This window comes from Apodemus sylvaticus, chromosome 3 (genome assembly GCF_947179515.1).
Source record: "Apodemus sylvaticus chromosome 3, mApoSyl1.1, whole genome shotgun sequence".
Lineage (NCBI taxonomy): Eukaryota > Metazoa > Chordata > Mammalia > Rodentia > Muridae > Apodemus > Apodemus sylvaticus.
In genome coordinates this window covers 131,472,036-131,494,691 of record NC_067474.1, presented here as the reverse complement: position 1 = coordinate 131,494,691, position 22,656 = coordinate 131,472,036, and the positions used below count along the sequence as shown (strand labels likewise).

General features: G+C 47.6%; 1 protein-coding gene across 7 annotated transcripts in view; it reads right to left on the bottom strand.

The window, feature by feature from the left end:
* Window positions 1-22,656, bottom strand: part of Eri3 (ERI1 exoribonuclease family member 3) — a 124,859-nt gene that overhangs the window by 27,404 nt on the left and 74,799 nt on the right. The window contains exon 8 of one of the 7 annotated variants that reach the window (XM_052177135.1): window positions 18,589-19,407. The exons of the other annotated variants lie outside the window; for them this stretch is intronic. Within the exon in view, the coding sequence (XP_052033095.1) occupies window positions 19,321-19,407 (87 nt within the window). The 3' untranslated portion in view covers window positions 18,589-19,320. Of the gene's footprint in view, window positions 1-18,588; window positions 19,408-22,656 lie in introns of those variants that run through there. 7 annotated transcript variants of the gene reach the window in all.

Here is a 22,656-nt window from a genome sequence, read left to right as displayed (position 1 = left end):
AGGCGAAGAGAAGTAGCTGGCAAGGTACAGCCTGGTCCCACCTGACGGATGCCTTTCAGGAAGGGTAGTCTGTGTTGCTTGTCAGAGCAAGGGGGAGATGAATTGGCATCTCCTCTGAGGCTGTGGTGTCATGCTGCACAGTTTCATATTCCTAGATAAGGCATGATAACCAACTGCTGCTGAGACACGGCCTCATTCTGCACTTCCTCAGGGGTACGGGCCAGGAGGGGGGTGGCATGTGCACATGGGTCTGCCAAGCTCCTAATAAGAGGGATTTAATTTTTACAAATGCTGCTTCCAGCGGGGCCTTCACATACCAGCCAAAGTCCAAAATGATATTAAAGACGGTTAATTAAAACTGCTCTCCTTCAGCCTGGGATCCTTCTGCTGCTCCTGCTGAGAACACTGGCATATCTCTCCTAGAGCTTACCCTCTGACATGGCCACCAGCCTCACAGAAGCAGCCTAGGTCCAGTACCTCAAATACCACTCCCACTCCCTCAAATACCCTGTCATTTGGGAACCTATGAGGCACAGCTAGCAGTCACAGGCACAGACAATGCAGAGACACTGGGGTTCTTATAGCAATACAACTTATGTTTCTGTCACCGTGTACTCTGGATCGCACATCTGCTGCCCCTCTGCACCTGGACCCACACCTTGGTATTCCCTTTGGAGCCTACCATTCCCATCCCCAGCAATACGCATCCACTAGGTACATGCTCACCCACACACCTTAGCCACTCCAGTGACTGCCATCCTGTCATCCTCCTAAAGAAACTGCATCTGTAAACAGCCTTAGCAGAGTCTTCCAGGAGTCCAGCCCAGGGCAAGGTATACAGGTTATGTTGCAAGGACTCTGGTTGGAAAGACAAGGCTGACAGCTGGCAATCAGAGCAGAGGGCTGAGCCTGTGCGGGGCTGGGGGAGGGAGGCAAGCCTCCTGGAGGAGTGTCACTGGAAGGCCTGATCACAGCCAACAAGAAGCACTTCAGTACAGGCAGAAGATGCAGCCAGGACAAAGGAGAACGGAAGGAATGGGGAGAGGGTGCTGCTTCTTGCTCCCTTCCTTTCAACCTGTAAAGAAGGCTAAGGGACAAGAAGCTTCCTAATCTTGATCAGTGTGGGGCGGGAATCTGCTCTGAGAACTCTCTCCAAGCCCTATACCTCAGCTATTTCAAACTGTCTGGCTGCCGCCGCCTGCCCCACAGCACCTCTCAGCCATTACGGCCTGTCTGCACAGCTGTGCAGTTAGCACCTAACCCCCAGGGTTCCCGGCCAGTGGAGAGGGTGGGCAGGTGGAAAGGTGACTACTAAGGAGAGGAGGAAGGCTTCTAAGGACAGTAGCTTTTAAGTTCTGACCGTAACAGGCACTCAAATGCTGAGCCAGAAGGACAGGTGGGGTTGGATCGAAAGATGTCGTATCTACTGAACCAACCCACCCTACCCTGTCAGGCAGGCACGCACACTTCCCTTCCCCTGGGCTGCTGTAATTTCCATGCGCAGGGAAGCAGGTGCCGAGCTGCTCCCGGCTGGCTTTCCCCTCTTGTGGCTCTGCCCGCCTTGGCTGCTGCCCCATTAGCTTAGTGGCCAGCCATCTGCGACGGGCCTGCTGCACAGCCCTGCTGCAGGCGCGGCGGGTGGCCCCCTGTGTAACAGGGAGCTTTGCCATTAGCGCCTTTAATATTCTGACACCTCAGCACAGCCTGCTATTACATGCAAACGCTGATCGCCCTGTGAAATTACATTGCTGGGCCCGCGAAATGGAATCGTGTATAATCAGCCTCCTCCATGCACTGTCAGTCCCATCACAAACACGGCGCCCGGCGGCTTACGGGGGCTTAGCAGCTGCGACAAGTGTATTGGGTTTAATAGATGAAGTAGCCCTCAACAGCAGCAGCAGCAGATCCTTCAGAAAGGAAAGAAGAGGCATCAGCAGCTGCTCTGGAGTCCCTGCCCACCCATACACTACCTGACAGCCAGTGGACAGGGCAGGAAGGAGGCTGGGTAAAAGGCTAGAACCTAGCTCATACTGCAAACAAAAGTAGACTACTTAGTAACTTCTAAAACACCATGTACCAACATATCCAGTCCCCTGATGACAAGGAAAAGAGCAGGCCTTTAACACCTCTGGATGACTTGTTACCCTGAACACATGCCCAAGACTGGTACGTCGTTTCTCAAGATTAGCAACCAAATCCAGTCTGTCACTGTCCTAACAACTGCCAGAGAGGAAGGTGAAGGTAGGTTCTTAAGGATGGGAGTTTGACGAACACAAATATAAAAACTACCTAAAAGATCACCATGTCTCCTTTATTTAAAGCATCAGAGACTGCATCCAGAGCCTTGTGCATGCTCATAGGGCATTTTACCACTATAATACAGTGTTGGCCTTCCTAGCACTCAACCAGTGAGCTAAGTACCCGGGCCACAAGTAAATGCAAATTGGGTATGCCATGTGTACTTAGGGCATACCCAGCAGAGCAATGCCTTGCGGAAAGGCAGTGTACTCAGAACTCAGGTGTCAAGACAAATCTGCACTTGACTCTGGGTCTGCATGTTAGCACTATAACCTTGAGTGAGTTACTATGTTTTTCCACAATTATGTTTTTCTACAGTTATCCATACTACAAAAGAAGAGGAAGAGGAAGAGGAGGAAGAGGAAGAAGAGGAAGAGGAAGAAGAAGACAGACACTTGCTGTTTGTGCCTGTGATGTCAACTCCCAAGACATGCACTATCTTTAAGAACACTACTCTCTCCTTTTACAGGTTCAACCTAACACCAATTGTATTTTCCAAAGATGGCCACAGTGTCTTCCATCCCATCAAATAGTTTATGTCTCCTCCCCTCTCTTGGAAACAGGATGGGTTTTTATGACTATTTCTACAGTGGTGTAGAAATACTGTTACTGCAAGGCTACTGCGAAAATGCTCAGTCAGATCCCACCCCATTGCTGGGATATTTGGCCAGCCCTGAACTGTTATCAAGTAATGAGACCATGCTAGGACTGCTATATCAAATAGTGAGAGTAGCCTACATAGGACAGTCAAAAAGTGAAGACATTCAAAATAGTCCTTAGAGAGGTCATAAAGAGAACCCATGATATCGGGTAGGAAGGGCAGTGTCAGACTGCCAGCCCTTGCTGCTAAGCCACACAGTATGCCAGATCCTGCTAGATCGTATCCACATGAGAGCCAGGACTTTTATATATAACTGAACTTGCCAGAATTTGTTGGGATCATTAAATTTTGGAATGATCGGAAGTGGGTGATAATTGCAGGTCTAGTACTTCTTTTCTGCATATATCCTGTAGATATCTTCAAATTCCTCCCTCTGGACTATTTCTCTCCTTAGGGGACTTTATTCCAAATGATCACCACTGTGGGCAACTTCAGTAAGTACAGAATAACACAGTATAGAAAATTTGCCCCTCAACTTATTGACTCCTAGGTCTCAGTAATGACCTTCTAAAATGACCCATTTCTGCCTCCTTCCATCTTCCCACAGCCATAACCTGGGCCTCATCACCCCCGGACTGCTTCCTTTCTGAACTTTGATCTTGACAGCCTGCATTAACCTCTGATACACATAACTTTTGTAACCTCTTTCTATCTCTAACTCTGCTTTTGCCTCCCCTCCCCTGTGCCCCCCCCCCACACCTGCGCCACCACCGCCAGAGTTTGTCCATTCCTTCTGATCCTAATCCCTTTTCTAGTAGGCCTGGATCCTCACTATTTCAACTGCCCATTTCCCAGGCTTCAACTTCCCGAACTACTTGTCTTACACACCTCTTCTGAAAATGTCCAATAAAAGTATTTGGCCATATTGCAGAAGTCACATTTCTGTGTAGGACATGGTCACCAAGGGTCTAAGGTCATTATCTGAGCACATTCCATAGTACCCCAAACCCTACTCTTTCTTAAGTTTCACAAGGATAGTAAAAGTCACTGGCAAAATTCCTTCAATTGTATGTTCTGCATTCCAGAGAGGCTGCCCTTGCCCACCTGCCCACCTTGCTCACCTGCCCACTTTGCCCACCTGCCCTCACCTCTCCTTTCTAAGAGGGCACACTACTTCTTGTCTACAGCCAGTCCCTCACTTGAGCTTTACATGTGAACCCTTCCTACCTCCTCAGGTTCTTGCTCCGTTCTAAATCTACAGCTTCAAAATGACAAGAGAGTAGAGGGGTGGACTTACCGAGATAAAAAGGGCCCAAAGGGAGAGCAGTGGGGAGCAGAGCATAATGGGGGATACAGCCAACATACATATATACGTGTGCAAAACTGTCAACGGCTTAGTTTCTTTAATAAAAAAGAAGAAAATTCTTGACCTAATCTTGTATTAACTCCTTTCTCTTTGCATTGACACATTTGCTTAAGTCTCTACCATATTCACAGAACTTCTGAGTTCCAGTTTCCTCTTGGAAGGATAGTAACAGCTCCTATTTTACAGAGCCGCTGCGAGGATTCAGTGGATTAGTATATAAGGTATTTAAAGGATACCTGACTCCCAAAACACAAAACCAACAAAACCCCAAAAACATTTAATTTTTTTTTTAATTTTATTTACATAGGTGCTCTGCTTCCATGTGTTTGTGTGAGGATGTTGTCTCCCTGGAACTGGAATTAAAGACAGTGGTAAACTGGCACGCGAGTGCTGGAATTTGAACCTGGGTCTTTTGGAAGAGCGGACAGTGCTCTTAACTGCTGAGCCACCTCTCCAGCACCTACACATTTTTTTAAAAGCTACAATTTATTGCCCATATGTTAACAATGAAACTTCTCATAACTGTTTCCCTTTACTTCCACTTACCTCCCACCACACCCAACCTCCCTGCAACTGCTTTCCATGTCACTTTGCTCCTCTGACATCAACCATCCTCGACTTGCTGCCCTCATCTACAGACAGCTGCAGGTTCTTCAGTCTTCAGCACTCTGTAGCTTACTCCATCTTTGAAGACCTTTTCCCATGCTTTCCTTGACGTTCAGGTCCCTCAGTTTCCATAGCTCTGCCATGGTCCTCACACTCTTGCAAAATGTCCCCTCCAGCTGGCCGCCTAATATATGACATACTCTCTTCCCCTCTCCTAGCTTTGCCTACTTGGTGCCACTCTCCTTTGAGGAGTCATCAACTCCTTTGTTTTCAACCTCTCTATCCTCCATGTGTGTATTTCTTATTGCTACCTAAATACCACACACACACACATATTACTCACTTAGCCTTTCCATGTGGACTTCACACATGCACTTGATTCTCAGTATGTTTAGAACACAGCTCAACATCTATCCAAGCTGCACCTTTCCTGAGTTCCCAGAAAACAGTGTAAGCCACCACTATCATCAGACTGGTTGGCTCAGCCAGAAAGGAACGAGTCAGCCTGGATCCTATTATCTTCTTGGCGGCCATCAAGCCCCGTTATCACTTCGTGACTCATGCTTCCTCAGCAGCCTAGGATGCCCTCCACTTCAGCCTACTTGTTGTCTCTACTTCAACACACCACTCTAAAGTGCCTTCCTCTAGTCTTTCCTGACTCCAAATGGCACCTGTGACGTTAGAGTCTTTTACCAATCTACTGCAAACCCACTGAAGATACCTAACAATGGCTATACTGTTATCTCCTGATGCTCTACCAAGGGAAGTGGAGGGAGGAGAAGGGAAGGAAAGGAGAAGAGTACAGTCTCTGGCTGTGCAGGAGGCTGCAACTCTCCCCTCCCCAGTGCCCTTCAAGAACCATCTCTCCTCACCCAGTAGAACAGCAATCCTTCAGCCATTTCTGTAACTAAGTGTGTCAAACTCCTGTTTCCCTCTCTCGTCCTGAGCTCTTCAGCTATGGGGAGCTCCTCTCCTTTCATTAGGCCCAGTAGAAGCTTGGCCAAATGCCTACAGCAGCAACAGGACGGAATGACTCTTGTGTTAGGCAACAGGAACTCAATGTCCCCAAGCATAGTTGGACTTTCTGACGGGGCACTGTGCTCTCTGGCTACCAACAACACTTCAGGGGCCTGCACTGCCTCTACCTCTGCCAATCAACAGAACATGAATAATTAGCTTCTCCATCTACTTCACCACCACATTCTGCCTATACCACAATAGCTGCTTGTGTGCTGGGCCACCCCCAACAACAAGGGCAGGGGTTGTACCAAAGGTCTGAAGGTTCCATAGCATTTGGTACTGGGGTCCAAGGTTGAGAGGACAGCTGCCAACTCAGGTTGACAGCATTAGGGTCCTGAGTGCTTTCAGGTGGAGTAACTTGCTGAGTCAGAGGAGACTTTGGACACCATAGTTTATGGAAAGGAAACAAAATAAGATGCTTCTGAGCTACGCTGCCTGGGCCCCTGCAGAGGAAGGCAGCCTGTCCAGAGCTGCCTGTGCACTGCCATTGTCAATGGCAGATAAGTCCAGAGGATCCACCTGCCTGAGGAGAGCTACACTGTGAGTTTCCTTTGTTTTCATTACAATTTCCTTTCTCACTGCTTCTTCTTAGCCAGCCCTTTCCTCCCTGGGGTGCTGGAGATTGAATGAAACACCACCCCCGGCTCCAATAAGTGTATTTCAATTACATCTGTCACTGTATAACGATATAATGATATATCATGTGATATTAAATCCATGGTAATCATATCAGGGATTTTTTTTAATCGTGCACTAATCACATTATTACATCTCTATAATTAACAACAGGAGGTATGGAAATCCAGTTAAGGCAGCAGGCTCAATGTAGTTTCCCCCCTCCCCCATCTTAGTTACCTCCAGATTAGGGCCAGATTAGGAGATGCGGACTGCAGGGCAAAACCATGCTGAGCCAGTCTTCCTCTCCCAGTGTCTCAGCCATGGGCAGAGCCTTCAGCGTCCAGGGCTGACAGTGATAATCTAGACTGAGATCAAGATGTTTACCTTGTAGCTGCTCAGGAAATAGGCCACACGGCTCAGCCCAATCTTCCAGGCCTCTTACCTGAATCTGCAGCATCAAACTGTCACTGTGGAGAGGGTGGAGGGATGGTATCTTTCCTTTAAACCAGCAAGGCCCAGGGCAAGTCTGTCTCCCACACTAGGAGTCCTCCCACTGCTGTTGCACATACTTCCCTGGGACCTGGCCTCTGACAGCTAACATCACTGGGCCCAGCAGCTGTGAGTCTTTGTCTCTCGGTCTCACCAGCCCTGATGACAACGGAACAAACCCAACACTTCCTGGAGCCATTCCCTCTTAGCTCTTCCTTTGAAAAATGGTTCTTCATATTACATGACAACTGGGTTTTGATAACCACTGGATTGTTCTCATGTCTCCTAAACAGTATAATAAGTTCTTATGTTTCCCCACCCACGCCTAGATGGAGAGGGGAAGGGCTGTGGACAGAACTTGAACTATGTCAAATGACAGAACCTGTCTTTCCCACCTCCTTTCCTGATACTGAGCTGTTGGGGCCAATCCCCTCAGGGGTGTCAGAACCAGTCTGCAAAGCAGAATTCTGTGTTTCAAGTCCAAAGCTTTGAACCTGGCATGTAACTAGTCCTCAGTAAGGGGCAGGCATTTTGCTAAGTTTGACTCTCAGAAGTTGAACAAGGCTGAAGATAAAAGAGAAAAATCATGTCCTTTTTCCTAATAAAAAGGAGACACTAATAGCAGTGAGCACTTAGGCAAAGCACTTTAAGTTTCTAAAGTGCTTTCCAAATTAAAATATAATCCTTTCCTGAGTGTGTGCCACCACCATCGTCCACCCTTCCCGCACAGCACACACCTAGGAAACAGAAGGGGCTGCAACGCATTCATCCCAGATCCTTCTCCCTCTGTCTGGATTGTTAATATAGTGGGGTTTTTGATTAGTTGGTTTAGCAAATACTTTGTGCTAAACCTTATACTGAAGATATCCAAGTCTAGTGGGCCAGGTCAGTGCCTTCAAGGAGCCTTGAGCCGAAAGGAAAGACATATAAACACACTTGCAAAACAACAGTGATGGCCAGCATCCTCTGAGAACTTTGGAGAGGGAATAAAGCCTAGAAAGGCATCACAAGGAAGGGCCCAGGCAGCCTTCAGTGGTACTCAGCAGGTGCCATATAGGCAAAGAAATCACTTGTCCTAACGTGACACAACAAAGTCCAAAGAAAGTGGCTACATACAGATGAAGCTGGGATTGGGGAAGATCGCTCACTCAGGGAGAACGGAAGCCTGTGGAGTCAGATGAGGCCTCCAGAGTTGGGACCCAAAGAACCTCCTTTCTGAAACATGTCTACCATCCTAGTTACCATCTCTCCCTTTGTCAATCAGTCTGCCTCTACCCAGGTGTAATAGAATGGAAGGTTCCAGGCTTCAGAACCATACTGGCCTATTGTCAACATCCACTGAGAGCCTGCATAGGCCAAATTATATACACTGCATACAGCAATCAGAGTTCTGACCTCAGAGAGATTCAAGTCTACTGGACAAGGTACTAACTATAAAGCAACACAGCGATCCTTAATTCATAGTTATAGTAAGAGCTCCACGAAGAAATGTAAGCTGTTGGATGGATGAGGGCAGGAAGAGCACGCCCACATAGGCTTGAGATGGAATAGTAAATGCGTAAGGGAATCCTGAACCTATGATCCTGGGAACAGGCCAGAGACCAACTAGCTGAAAATCTAAGTTGGGCTCTTATGATTACAAAGCTAAAAAGACTGTGCTGGGCTCGAAGCTGAGTCGGCTGAGCATTAGCACGCATGTACACACGAAGCCCTGGGTTCAAACTCCAACACTGCCTAAAGTGGGCATAGTGGTGTGACATACACACCTCGGCACTCAGGAGGATCAGAGGTTCAAGAGCATCCTCTGCTACACACTACATGAGACCTTGTGGAAAGGTAAAGGATATGCATAGAGATGAGTCATTGGGTACGGGTGTTTGCTGCCAAGTCCGATGACATAAATTTGATACCCAAAACCCATAGGTGGGAAGAGAGAGAAGACTCCCAAAAGCTGTCCTCTCTCTCCACTGGTGTACCATGATATGTGCCCGTCCCTACAATAAATAAATAAATAACAATTTTTCTAAAGATAAAGACTGAAAGAATGTGAACAAAGTAACAGAGAAGAATGAAGTCTGAGGCTAGTCTAGGGAAGGTAACAAGGCTGGCTTGAAAATAACAAAGAACAAGCAAGAGGGCACAGAGTGATCTGCGGAGATAACTCAGCACCTGCCTGGCATGCACAAGTCCTGGGTTTGATCCTTAGTTGGCATTGTTTTAAAAAACAAAAAACCGCCTACCGGACATAGAAAAATCATTTGAGGAAAGGCCATTCTGGAACTAAGTAACAATTACCCCACGGTAATTACCTCACTCCCTAATCGCTTTTGTCCACTCCTCCAAGTCCCTTCTAAACTGCCTGCCCCAATCCCCACAACAACAGTTGTCCTTATCATATACCATATACAGTTTGGTATCTGACTTGGTCGGTCTAGACTGCTTTGTCACTCCTTCATCTCTGAGTGCTATTTCAGAGGCAGGACAGAAGCTCTGTCTACAGGCCCCAGAAGCAGGCAGGTGCTGTTCCAGTCTGGAGTCTGGGTCCCCTTCCTTCTGCCCACAGTCTGAGAACTCCACAGGCCTCCACTTGAAAAGGGTGCTAAAGGCAATGATGTCTCCAAGTGCGATGGGAGATATTTGTGTCTGCTTTACCCTTGGCTTTTTGCTCCGGTTCAGGTAGGAGCGGGGTGGGCTGGCTGGCAGATCTGAGAGCGTGGCACGCCCCAGCGGGCAGGGCGCACAGCGCGGAGGAAGGCGCGAGTCAGTCTGGAGTGCTCCCCATTTATCAAGCTCACGCAGGCCGCCAGCCGAGCGAGTCTTTCTATCATTACACCTCTCAAAATCCGATTCATACCACTAATCCTGCCTTCATTCTCCCAGATTAATAACATCTCTTTCAACCTTCACAGTGTGATAAATAGACAAAGAGAGAACAAAAGGAGAGACAGAAGAGAGAGAAAGAGCTGGAGCAAGTCCCCATAATAGAGAGAGCCGAGAAAGAGGAGAGGGAAAAAAGGAAAGAGCGTGAGCAGGCAACAGCTAGAGACTGCAGCTACCTCAGAGAGCCGCTCTGAGGAGAGCTGGCGGCTACACCCTGCTATGCTCTGCTCTATTCCCAAAGAGAAAGAAAGGCTTGTTAACAGTTCCTTCCTGCCTGCACTTTTGTTCAAATTCTTTCCTTCCCTTCCAATCCTGCTTTAGGTCAAATTCTAGTGAAAATGAGTCTCTTGGCTTCCTGGTCTCCCTGATGAAACCTAGAGAACCAGCCTGGCCCTTCCAGAAGGCTGAGTCTGGGTGCATGGTGGGCCTGGGATGGCTTTGGTAAGGGGAGAGCAAGCAGCAAGCTTGCCCAAAGTTTCACCAAGGCTGTTCCCTTAGTCCAAGTCCGAGTCTTTCCCTGCTATCTTGGAATAATGAAAAAGCGTCAAGAGCAGGGGAGGCCTGGGGTATAATCCGTAAGGCACTGTCCGACACATCTAGCCACCCTAAGGCTCCAAGTGGTCCAAATGCTGGGCACCTAGCCCCCAGTAGTCAGACCAACTAAATGGTGAATATACTCAGGCTTGCTAAAGTACAAGTATGACCACACCTCCAAAGAATGGCAGAGAAGTGTGTCAGGGACAATGAATTCATCAGGCTCTAGTCCGATAATTCAGTCTGTCTCTGTCCTCTCTTCTCTGTCTGGGAACTTAGGCACATGTCTATACAGCACACTTCCCTTTGCTCTGCGCTGACTCTTCCTCTCCTGATGCCACTCAAGGTCTTCAAGAGTAACCCAGTCACTCCCACTTACGGCGTCTGGAGGGCAACACTGCTACATCCCCCTGGAGTGACTATGTCTCCCTCACTCAGGGTGGGGTAGGGTGGGGGGATTGTCATGACTCCTCTATTTCCAGGGCTGAGTTGCTCTAAGTACCTCCATTCTTTCTTTGCTTAGCCTAACCAGCCCTACACTCGTATGACTTAACATGTGCTACACAGCATTCCTAGGCTGCTGCTGGCTGGCCTGGCTCAGAGGCAGGAGCAGAGTCACACCACTCTAGAGCAGGAAGCTCTCGGGGCACTCTGCATCCACTGCCTTCACAATCCATCCTAGTCGGAGGAGGGCTGTAGCTAGCTCCTTAGAGCACTTAGAGCAGCTCTCGGTGCACTCACAGTATGGGGGAAGAGGAGGGGGAAGGCATCATAATGGAGGCCAGCCCCCGTTCTGCCCAACCCAGCCTACAGAATCAGCCTTCTAGAACACTGGAGGCTTCTCTGAGGGCAGAGAACAGGTGGCAAGAACACCCTGAGGCAGACTTAGTAGGAAGCTGGTGGTCGGTGTGCTTAGAGAATGGTGGTCCACAGTACTGTATAGGGAACGTTTTGCAGACACCCCTCTAATACTTCCCTTCAGCAAGCTTCCTCTTCCTTTTCTCTGATCCTGTCACTCAAACACAAGTCTCCTTTGAGATCCAAATGGATACTGCCCACATGCACACTTATTCCTGGGAGCCCCATCACTTCTAGCCCCAATTCTTTGTTTTTCCAGTTGCCCCTTCACTTCAAATACCTTGACAGCTCAGAAGAAACAAACCAACAAAACAAAACAAACAAAACCCCCAGTTTTTCAGGACCCAGAAAGAAGCCCAAGGGAGTAATGCTGAAATGGGCAGGTGGTAGAGCCATGAAACCCCAAAGCCTCAAAGGACTCCCCACACTTGTCTTCCGCCAGGCCCTGGATCAGACATCTGCAACAGCAAGTGTGTCAGGATGACACAGACTGATGCTCCTCCATGGGATCGAGTGCCCAAGGAGCAGGGAAGAAGGGTCTGCGGAGCAGCAGCAATGAGGAGAGACTATACAGTCCTGGTGAGGAGGACGAGTCCTCCCTACCACCCGCTGGGCCTACTGGTGCCTTGGCCTTCAAGGCAGTGGGTCCAAGTGGCCATACAGGCCCAGACTTCCTTCAAGTCTAAGGTCACAGCACAGTTCCAGAAACATGGCCACAGGCCCTTCTCCCTTCCCTGAGTGACTGGAGCCTTAACCTGCCTGTATTTAAAGCTCTCACCCACTAAGTAACTGAATGGCTTCTCCAAGCCTGGAAAGGAGCTCCATCCTATGTAGCCCCACCTCTGACAAACCAAGGCTCTAAGAAAGAAAGCTTGCTTCAGTCCCTTTATCCTCTGCCTCTATTACCAATCTTTGTCTAACTTACAGTCTTATCCTTGGAGCCCCTCCTTCCATGGTGAGTCATATAAGTCTGAAGGAGGAGCCTTACCTCCTAAGGGGCTTTGCTCTTCCAGAGGAACAGGCCTGGACTCCAGGAAAGGATCTGCTGGGAATCACAGATGGCTGTCAGTGTGACACAGAGGGGCCTCTGGGAGACAAGAAACCAAGCCAAGCAGTATTTTCTCCTTGCTCCCTAGTGTCTCCTAGAGCTGACTCCTCCAGGCAGCCAGTGTCACAGAGCAGGGAAGGAGAAGCTGGGTCCTAATGTGTGAAAAGCTCCAGCAAAGCAAAATCATTTACTCTTTGGTGTGACTGTTCAGCACAGCTAATAAATCTTGCATGAGCAGGGCCAATTCTAATTTCCTAATATGAAAAGGCATTTGGATTGAGAGAGAGGGGGAGATAAAAGTGATTGAATCTCCAATAGTCCAGGTTACTGACAAGAAGCATCCTGCTCAGCCCTGAGAGAAGGATGGCAGCACCCGCCTGCTGCATATACCCATCTGTTCTGCCCCCCTCTGGGCGCGATACATCTCAGTCTCTTCTATTGACAGGACGTGGCTTTAAACACAGTTACACAAGTTATCATTTCTGCCTTCTGATCAATCTGAATTTTCAGGACAATTACCCTCTTAATCAATGATTGCTATCAGCAGCCCTGCGCCTGGACGGATTTCTCAGCAAGGTAATCATGCCGCCAGGCTGGACGGTGCGTGCATAGGCAATGAGGCTCCGGGTGGGGTCCCCTCCCTCCTTCTTGAGCCCCCATATCCCGGCATCAGTGCCAGCATGGAGGACAAGGACGGCAAAGTGTGAAGGCCACTTCAAGGAGTGGTGGGAGTAGAAGGAAAGGGAGGGCCCAGCCACTCAGATTTCTAAGCCATCTGATTATGAAATAAGCCTATTAAAACTCTGGATTTACTGCCCAGCACCCTGATACATCTTCACCTGCCATCATTCTTACCTCCTAATTAGCCTAATAAAGCCCCATTCTAATTACAGGCTCAAACTATGAGAATGAGTAAGTACAGAGAAAAGAGAAATATTGGTTTTACTAATCTCTTAGATGTTCCATGGATCTGGTCCACACTGGCTACTTACTGTTTGGGATGGCCAGAGCAGCCTCTTCTCCTCCTCGGAAACTTGGAGTTTGAACCATCATAAAGTATGTCTGGCCTTGAGCCAGAAGGCAACCCAACCCAACACTGTCCCTCCTGAGTTCTCCTCCAGATCCAACCCTCTGTGTATAAATAACCCAGAGCCCCTCAGAAGGAGGAAGGAGAGGGGGGAGCAGAATCCACTGTCTGGCTAAACCCAAGCCATATCTGCCACACTGGAACATCCCAGAGATGCTCTCACATCACCCATCTGGGAGCAAGAGGACAACAGTACAATGAAAATTACTTGGTCTAAGACACTGATAAGTGTCTAACCAAGCTCCAGCTTGGACCCACGTGCCATTATACCATTTGCTATTGTACCCTGAAGGGAGAAGAGAATGAAAAAGGATTTTTTCCCTTTTTCCCAAGTGATTACAAAAATATGCCACCATGCTCTGGTATGCATGTTTTTATTGCACTAACCAAGTGCTATCTGTGAAATAAGTGAAGATGATACAGTAGTGATTTCTACTCTCAGGGACCTCACAACACACACACACACACACACACACAGAGAGAGAGAGAGAGAGAGAGAGAGAGAGAGAGAGAGAGAGAGAGAGAGAGAGAGAGAGAGAGAGAGAGCAGAGAGATGAATGAAGTCAACTTACACATGATATTCACAAAAAAATATTTACATCAGCCAAAAAGTGGGAAAAACACAAATGCCCAATAATTAATGAGTAAAGAAAATGAAGACTGATTATAATGGCATGAGCCTGTAATCCAATCACTCAGAAGAGTGTAAGGCAGGAAGATAACTACAATTTTGGTTTACATAGTGGTTTCCAGGCTAGCCTGGGCTATAAAGAACCTGCCTTAAAATATATAAATAAGGGCTAGAGAGATGGCCTAGCAGTTAGGAGCACTTGCTACTCTTGTAGAAGACCCAAGTTTGGTTCCAGCACACCCAAACCAGGTATCTTACAACCACTGGTAAGACTAATCCCAGAGGATCTGACACCCTCTTCTGGCCTCTGTGGGTACTGCACATACATGGTAAAACACAGATGTGCAAATACAGACGTGCAAATACACACAGACATAAAGCAAAAATAGAAAAAAGGAAAAAAAAAGAAAAAGAGAGAGAAAAGAATCTATGCAACCAAATGTATTTTTGTAGTAACAATAGAGGACTCTGACACACTGTAAAACATGGATGAACCTTGGAAATTATGCTATGTGAAACTGCTCATCATGTAAGGCCACATGTCTGAACTCCGTAGAGTAAGCAAGTCCACAGAAGATGAAAAGTTGCTCAGTCTGCTCATGGACGGGCTGTGCGGGCAAGCAGGAAGGACGGGAAAATACAAAGGGATCACTAGTGGAGGACAAAAATATCCTCAATTTAGGTATAGCAGCTGGCTATAGAGCCTTACACAGACAGTAAAATACAAATTATATATCTTAAATGAGTGAACTATATAGTATATGCACTATATTTCAATAAAAACTACTTTTAAAAATGTATGAGGGGCTAAATTGATGGTTCAGTGGTTAAGAGGTCCTAGGGTTTTGGAAGATAAACAAAAATTTGCTGGGCAGGTATCTAGCAAAGGCCTTTCCAGGCAAGTGGAACAAATGTAAATTTAAGGCTTGAATATATACCATGCGGGCAATCTTGGCATAGTTGGGAGGTATAGTGGAGAGTCTTAATAATCAGGACTTTATACTTCATTCAGTAGACATCGAGATATTTGAAGTTTAAAAAAAAAAGGTAGATAGAATATTATGGGGTTTAGATGGCTCATGGATACGAAACAACAACATGTCACAGTTGGAAGGGCATGGTTTAGGGTCTCAATATCCAGGGTTAAAAATTTAGGTTTATTTTTCTTAGAATAAAAACATTTCCCCTTTTCTGTATGGTATGCTTATGTGTATATGCATATGCATATGTGTGTTTGGGACCATGTCTGTGGATACATTTCATATGTTGGCATGCATGTAGAAGCTGCCCACGGTTGAATTTGGGATATCTTATTGAAGCAGAGTCTCTTTGTCAAAAGAAGAGCTAACTGATATGAAAAGTATCTCTGGGAATTCCCTGTCTCTATCCTCCAAGGGTCAGATATTATTGGTGAACCACCAGGCCCACATAGCATTTACATGGATCCTAGGGTCCCAAACTCCAGTTTTCATGCATGTGCAACAGATACTTTAACCACTCAACCAGTCCCCTAGATACATTCTCCATAACTACTGAGGGCTAGGATTCTGTCTAAACCACTCATTATTTTCTCAGTGCTTGGTGGACTGCCTAACTAGTTCAATGGGATGGATGGATGGATGGATGGATGGATGGATGGATGGATGGATGGCCGGCCTCACTGAACTCAATATCATTTGATAGACATTCTAGACACATTTCATGAACCCTGGCACTCCAATTATACAGTGTGAGCTCTTCAAGGTTGGTTCTGAGTTCTGACCTCTGGCCTCTTGACCTCAAATAAACTGCTTGGCACAGGACTGATGATCTATCTGGTCACTTCCTTTTCCTGCTCTAGAGGGTTTCTTTAAGTCTCAAAACAGGAAGCATTACTTTGGCAAGCAGGAAGGCACCTGAAGCTGTAGGGACAAAAGGCTTCAGGAGAGTAGAAGAGGCAGATGGCAGTGCCCATGATCTTTGCCTTTTATTAAATCAAGCCATGGTGCTCTACAAGGCAAACACCCAATCTGAGTCATAAAGCTAGAGAGGATGAGAGACCATCCACAGCCTCTATGAAATGCCCTGCACCAAAGAGAGCAGGCCTACATGCCGGGAGGAGTCCACAGAGGTGAGGTAGAAACTAAGCTGCAAGAGTTGCATGAAGGTGGGAAGGGAAAGATTGGGTCTTATTTCCTGAGCACTCTCCCCTCTTCTGAGACCTGACACTTCTATCATCTCTGCTCTGGTCAGTAGAGTCCTTCAGAGCGTGGTATGTAGGGGCTCCTCAGTCTCCCAACCCCCAGTCCCTACAAGGCCTCCCCCTCCCTTTTTTATCCCTCCCTTCTCTTCCTGCAGAGCTTCCCTGGAGCCATAAAAATAAAATAAAACACAAACACCCACAGTCCAGGAGGAGGGCTTCAGACAGATAATGGGCATTTTATATCTTTTTATGACACTCCCCATAGGCAGCTCAGCAATCACAGTGCAATAAAGGCAGGCATGCAGCTTGCATAGTTAAACAACTGCCGGGTAATTAGGCACAGCAAACACACCACTGGGGAGGCCTTGGGCCTGCTCTGGGATCTGCCGGCAGCCTGCCTGCCTGCTTATAAGCAAGTAGGTGCCAAGGCCAGGGATAACACCAAGAGAGTGGTCATGGTGCTAGAGACAGTCCACTAACAGCTCCCTGAATGCACACTAGGGCACATACCTCTGCATACGCACATGCCTGTTCATTCCCAGGAGTGTCACTTCTCCAATTAGGACAACCTAGGGTAGTGTGAACAGGCACAGACCATGTAAGCAGCCTGTGTGCCTGTTCACAGGCCCCCTCTTCCTCTTGTAAACTTTGACTCAGTAAAGAACTTCATTAAACATGAATTAGTTGTTAAGAACACAAGGGTGTAAACACAACCTTCTACTGTTGTACTCACCACTTCCGTTACCTGCAACCCCCACCACCCCCAACTGTCTATGACCCCTCTCATCTTTCCTTTTGGATCAGGAGCTCTGTACAGGTAAAGACCAGGTCTGATTCACCTCTGAGTTCAAATGCCCTAACACACATGACTTCTGAGTCCTGGATGGCTAGTAGATGACTGCAAATACAGATGTCCTTGAACAGGCAGCACAGAGGCCACCTGCTACCCAAGGCTTAGGTCCAACCAAGTCACAAGTCCTCACAGAGCTAAGAACACACCAAGGTACCCTGGCTACACCGTACTGTCTGATCCTGCTGTAGGGACCCAGCTAGTCAGCTGAAAACTGAGGTGACTGAAGGCTAGCTAATGGGTCAGAACCCTGCTAAAATCCGACTTGAAGTTGGAAAAAGCCAAAGCTCCACTCCAGGAGTCATCTAGATCAGCTAAACACTAACAAGACAAATTGAAGGGATCAAAGGCCAAAGGAAGACCTGATCTCTTTGCATGTTTACTACTGAGAGCCCTTTCCCTGCCCCTTCCATCCCTTCAAAGGATCCAGGTGACAACCTGCTTCTAACCTATACATTCCTAGAAAGCCCACACTAATGGCGCTCTGCTCTCTGACAGGCACCTCAGACTCTGACAGGTGCCATCATCCGCCAAACTTCCACACCACCTTTGGCCCTCATGACAGATGCCTGGGTATATCCTACCTCCCCTGAAGTAGTTGCAATGTTACAAAGTAAAGTAAGAGCAGGGAAATAAAAGGCCTTCCTTCTCTCATCTGCCTTGTGCTGGCTAGTTCATGTCAACACGGCACAAGCTAGAGCCACCGCAGAGGAGGAATCCTCAACTGAAAATATACATACATACATACATATATATATATATATATACACACATATATATATATGAATGATCAGGCTGTAGGCAAGCCTTATTATAAAGCCTTTTCCTAGTCAGTGACTGATAGGGGAGAGACCAGGTCATCGTGGGTGGTACCACCCCTAGGCTAGGGGCCTGGGTTCTAGAAAAAAAGCAAGCTGAGCAAGCCTTAAGGAACAAGCCAGTAAGTCTGTTCACGGCCTCTGCTTCAGCTTCTGCCTCCAGGTTTCTGCCCTGTTTGAGTTCCAGCCCAGACTTCTTTCCATGATAAACAGTGATGCGTAAGTATAAGTAAAATAAGCCCTTTCCTTCCCAATTTGCTTCTAGCCATGGTGTTTTATCCCCTTAATAGTAATCCTAACTGAATCACTCCCCTATCTATCTGCTCTAGCAAGAGGAGGAACCTAAGATGCTGTAAACATATACTTGCAAGGACAGAAGGCACTATGAGAAGAAACTGCTCCATCCAACTTCTTTATTCGTTAGCTAAAGCCTCCAGAGCAAGTGACGCAACACCAGAGAGGGTCCATTTTAAGCTTTCTACTTTAGGTTTCATCCAGGCCTCTTTGTACTGCACCATGCTGCCCTCTAGAGTCAAGCACCTCATCTACCCATTGCCAGCACTTGGAGACAGACTACAAACCCTACACATCCTTGTGTGGTATATGCACATATCAGAATATATACAGATGCCCATATGGGGAGACATACTTTTATAAACACACATGTGTGGACACATGTGTACAGATGCACACCTCCTTACTCTCAAAAGTCCCCATTAAACAGGTATCATTCTGCAGGGACTGGGATGTGAGACCAATTCCAATGCTCTGACTTTTACTGATTATCTAATTTTGTGGTGACTGCTGTGCATTTGTATCCAGCTTAAACCAAGACAGATAGCAGAGCTGCCTTCGGGTAGTATTTGCTACTGGGCAAGTGACAAGACAAAAGCTAAGGAAGGAAAGAGCTAAATTTTCCTGGTCACATGACCTCAGGCAGGCTTCCTAACCTAAGTTTCTCCTTCAGCACCATAAGACAGGGCCTAGCACTCCTCGGTGAGAAGCTGTGAGGATCCTGTACCCAGTGCACTAGTGCTCATTTGTACCAACACTAGTGGCCATGTTCAAGTCTACCTTCAGCAGGGGACCTGCAGGACAGTATGACAGGCACATAGGAGGTAGGACTGTGCCTCCTGAAATTCCAGCCTTGATTTTTCTACAACTCCCCCCAGTTTTCAGGGTCTAGAGTAGCAACAAAGTAAAAGAAGGGAAAACAAAAACCAAACCCAAGGGGAAGGCAGAGTGACTGAGTTCCCTAATAGCCAGTTCAGGAGCACTGATCCCTCCTGGCATGCTCCTGCAGCCAAGTCCCACCTCTCCCAAAGAGTCTGTCACTCTTCCATAGTATGGACACTGTGTGGCTCCTGAGATTGCCCACTGCCCTCTAGTTCTGTGAAAGCAGATCAGATTCAGACTGTCAGTTCTTCAGGAGGCTCAGGGTCTCTCAGAGTGATGGACTAGGCCACAGGAAATGTGCAGGACACATGGATTTGGAGCTATGCTGGACTCTGGTAGCTGGCCCTGAAGGTTAGAATACAAAGTCTATGTTAGAAAGGCCCTCAAATGACCAAGCAGAACTCCCTACTCTCTGCTCCTGAACAAACCCAGAATGGACTGAAGGACCCAAGGAAAAGGTTCACTGTGGGACCTAGACTAGGAGACTACCTTCAGTGGACAGGATACAGACAGAGCAGCAGCCAGGAGGGACAGACAGGACCAGAGGTGGGCCCCATGTAACTTGCCACAGACAACACTACAAGAATTCTGGGGTGAGGTCCACTGCAGAGGATGCAAGGACCTTGACAGAAAAACAGACTCCTGTCACCCTAAGCTGACTCCCTTTCCTACTCTCTCACCAAAGATGCAGAACAAGGTAGGCACCCAGCAACTGGTATGGCAAGGTACCCATCCCACACAGAAGGGTGTGACATCCTTCTAAGAGCTTTACAGACATGCTCAAATGGATGCCCCAACTCTATCCCCCATGCTGGAGGGTTGCAGCCTTCTCCCCAGCAGTCCCGGGCTGCCCACTGCTGATATATCTCAGAGCTCCCTGGCCCACAGGTAGGCCTCCCTCTTCTCCCTGAACAGACAAGCACGGTGGTTTCTTAGAGCTATGCTCTTGCTCGTGCTCTCCTTTCTTGGTAAAAAGTACACGCGACAAGCCCACACTACAGCTAACCAGTGACAATCACTGCTGTATTCCCTTCATCTGGCCAGCAGTCTCACACCCCACATGCCCTGCCCGCTGTTCCTCCCATCGCTCCCTGAAAACTTACTCATCTTCAGAACTCACGCCAGGAGCCTCCCTGCTAAAACTCTTCCTGACTTACCATCTCACTACCTAACCCCCAATAAAATAATTCAGAGCACGGGCTCTGGAGTGGGGGCCTTCATTACAGTGCCTGCTCCACCACCCACCATTTCTGCCTGTGGAAGGGTATGAGTGCTCAGTGCTTCCATTTCCTTTCCCTGTAGGGCAGCTGGGAACCCAAAGAGCTGATACTCAGTATTTAGAGCCACATCTGGTTTTGTTAATTATTATCTCCACTTTACAAATATAGACACCAATGTTCAGGAAAGGTTAAGTATCCGGTCCCTATGAAGGTGACAGTTAACAAGTATCTGCTGAATACTACACTATCTCCACTGGACAGCCAGGCCCGAGATGGCAGGCTGATGGCTGCTCCAGGCACTGAATGTGACACAGTGCAAGGTCGGTGCTGAGCCCATCTTCCCCAGGATGAACCTGCCAGGGAGCTCTTCTCCACAGCGCCTGCCTGCCCACCCACTGCCTGCCCACAGGCGGGCGGGCAGGTCCCACTGCACACCTGGACTCTTGTCTTCTTGGAGCCTGCTTGTCTCTGCTGGCTTATCAAGTACCTAGGCAACTCAAGTATGTTCATGCCTCCCTCTCAGAAGGGTGTGACATCCTTCTAAGAGCTTTACAGACATGCTCAAATGGATGCCCCAACTCTATCCCCCATGCTGGAGGGATGCAGCCTTCTCCCCAGCAGTCCTGGGCTGCCCATTGCTGATATATCTCAGAGCTCCCTGGCCCACAGGTAGGCCTCCCTCTTCTCCCTGAACAGACAAGCAGTCTCAGGTCAACTCTAAGACAAGGATACTACGTTTCTAATTCTAGAGAGGATGCTGGGGCATGATGAAGTTAAGTGATTTTCCTAAACCCCCAAAACTACCAAGTATAGAGCCAGGACTCTACACCGGCAGTTTTCTACTGGTCCAGGGAGAGACTGGCTCCAGCTCAGAAGGCTGGTTGGCAGTGACATTACAGAGCCCAGTCTGACCCACCAGGCTCCAAAGCAATTTCTAGTATGATGGTCTCGAACTTGCGAACCACATCTCTACATCCCTAAGATCCAGTATACTCACTAAAGAAAGGGCACATCTCACAGACAGCACAACTTTCTAACCAAGCCAAGTCCTCTCAGTTTGGTGTGCACAGTGCATTTCTCTACCACCACATTCAGTAAGTGCTGTGCCCCAAAGCCTGCAAGGAAACCAATGTCTGTGATGTTTTCAGACATCTCTGAGACTCCACGTATTCTGCCTACCTCACAGCTCTCCACCGCACACTGGAGTGTCCTTTCCAAGCCACTCTCCTGATATTTGGCTACAAACTCAGAGAAGTGTCTTTGTGAGTGGAGTAACTGCTCAAAGGTCAACTGCACCAACACAAAGTCTCATTCTCTTCACACCCCAAGTCCTACAAGTACCTAAGACCAGAGCCTAATGCAAGGAAATCTATAGTATAGGGATCAAGAAAGATGGGGGTGTCTATGCACTTTACTGCTAACCCTTCCCTGCCCACCTGTCTAAGACACATATACCTGACTCAGGATTTACCTCTTCCTGGCTGTTTGCCTGAAGGAAGATGCTTAATTTCTCCAAGCCCATTTGCTTGGCAAAATCTGACAGATACCAGTCTACAGCAGCCTGACTCGACGTGGATTCAGTTAATACTCTCAAATGCCTATTATTAGGGTCCAGGGCTGGGCACTGAAGACAGAGACCACAAAGACCTCACAGGTTAGTAGGAAACACAAAATGTGTAATTGTATGTTACACCTTATACAAAGTTCTAAGCCATAGGGAAAGAGGTGACAAACTCCTTTCTACTAGAGGGGTGTGCATATGTGTGTGTGTGATAGAAGGGCTTAATAATAGGGTTCTGAAGGATGAGCAGGAGTTTTCTAAATACACTAAGAGGAGAAAATAAAACGTAAGGGAACAGCGGAAGAAACAGAGGTAAACAACTATGTATATCTTAAAAGCAGCAAGAAGTTTGCTGTGTTTGGGGAAGCAAAGAAGTATAGATATTAAGATAGCAATGAGCTATATGGTCCGGGACCTTGCTACATAGCTCAAGAGAAAGAATGGGCAAAACCTCAACAGCTACCCTCTTGGCTCCAGTGCTCTTCCTGTCAGAATGATCATCCTGTGACCACAGTTTCCTGTGCCTTTGATTTAAGAGTTCCTCTCCTGGCCCTGACAGTAAGGCATTTCTGTCCCACAGATTATAACTCACTCTGGGCTATTATTCAGCTCCCCAGCCCTGGCCCTGCTGCAGTTAGTCCAAACATAATATCCTTCATGCATATATTATCTGTCTCCCTATTATCTGGAATCATTTCGGAATTAAATTTCAGTCCTGCAATATTGGCTTCAGGAGCGGCGCGCTTTATGGGCTAGTCAAAGGTTAGAATACCAATCAAAATAACAGTGCCGATGCAGCGAGACATTTTAATA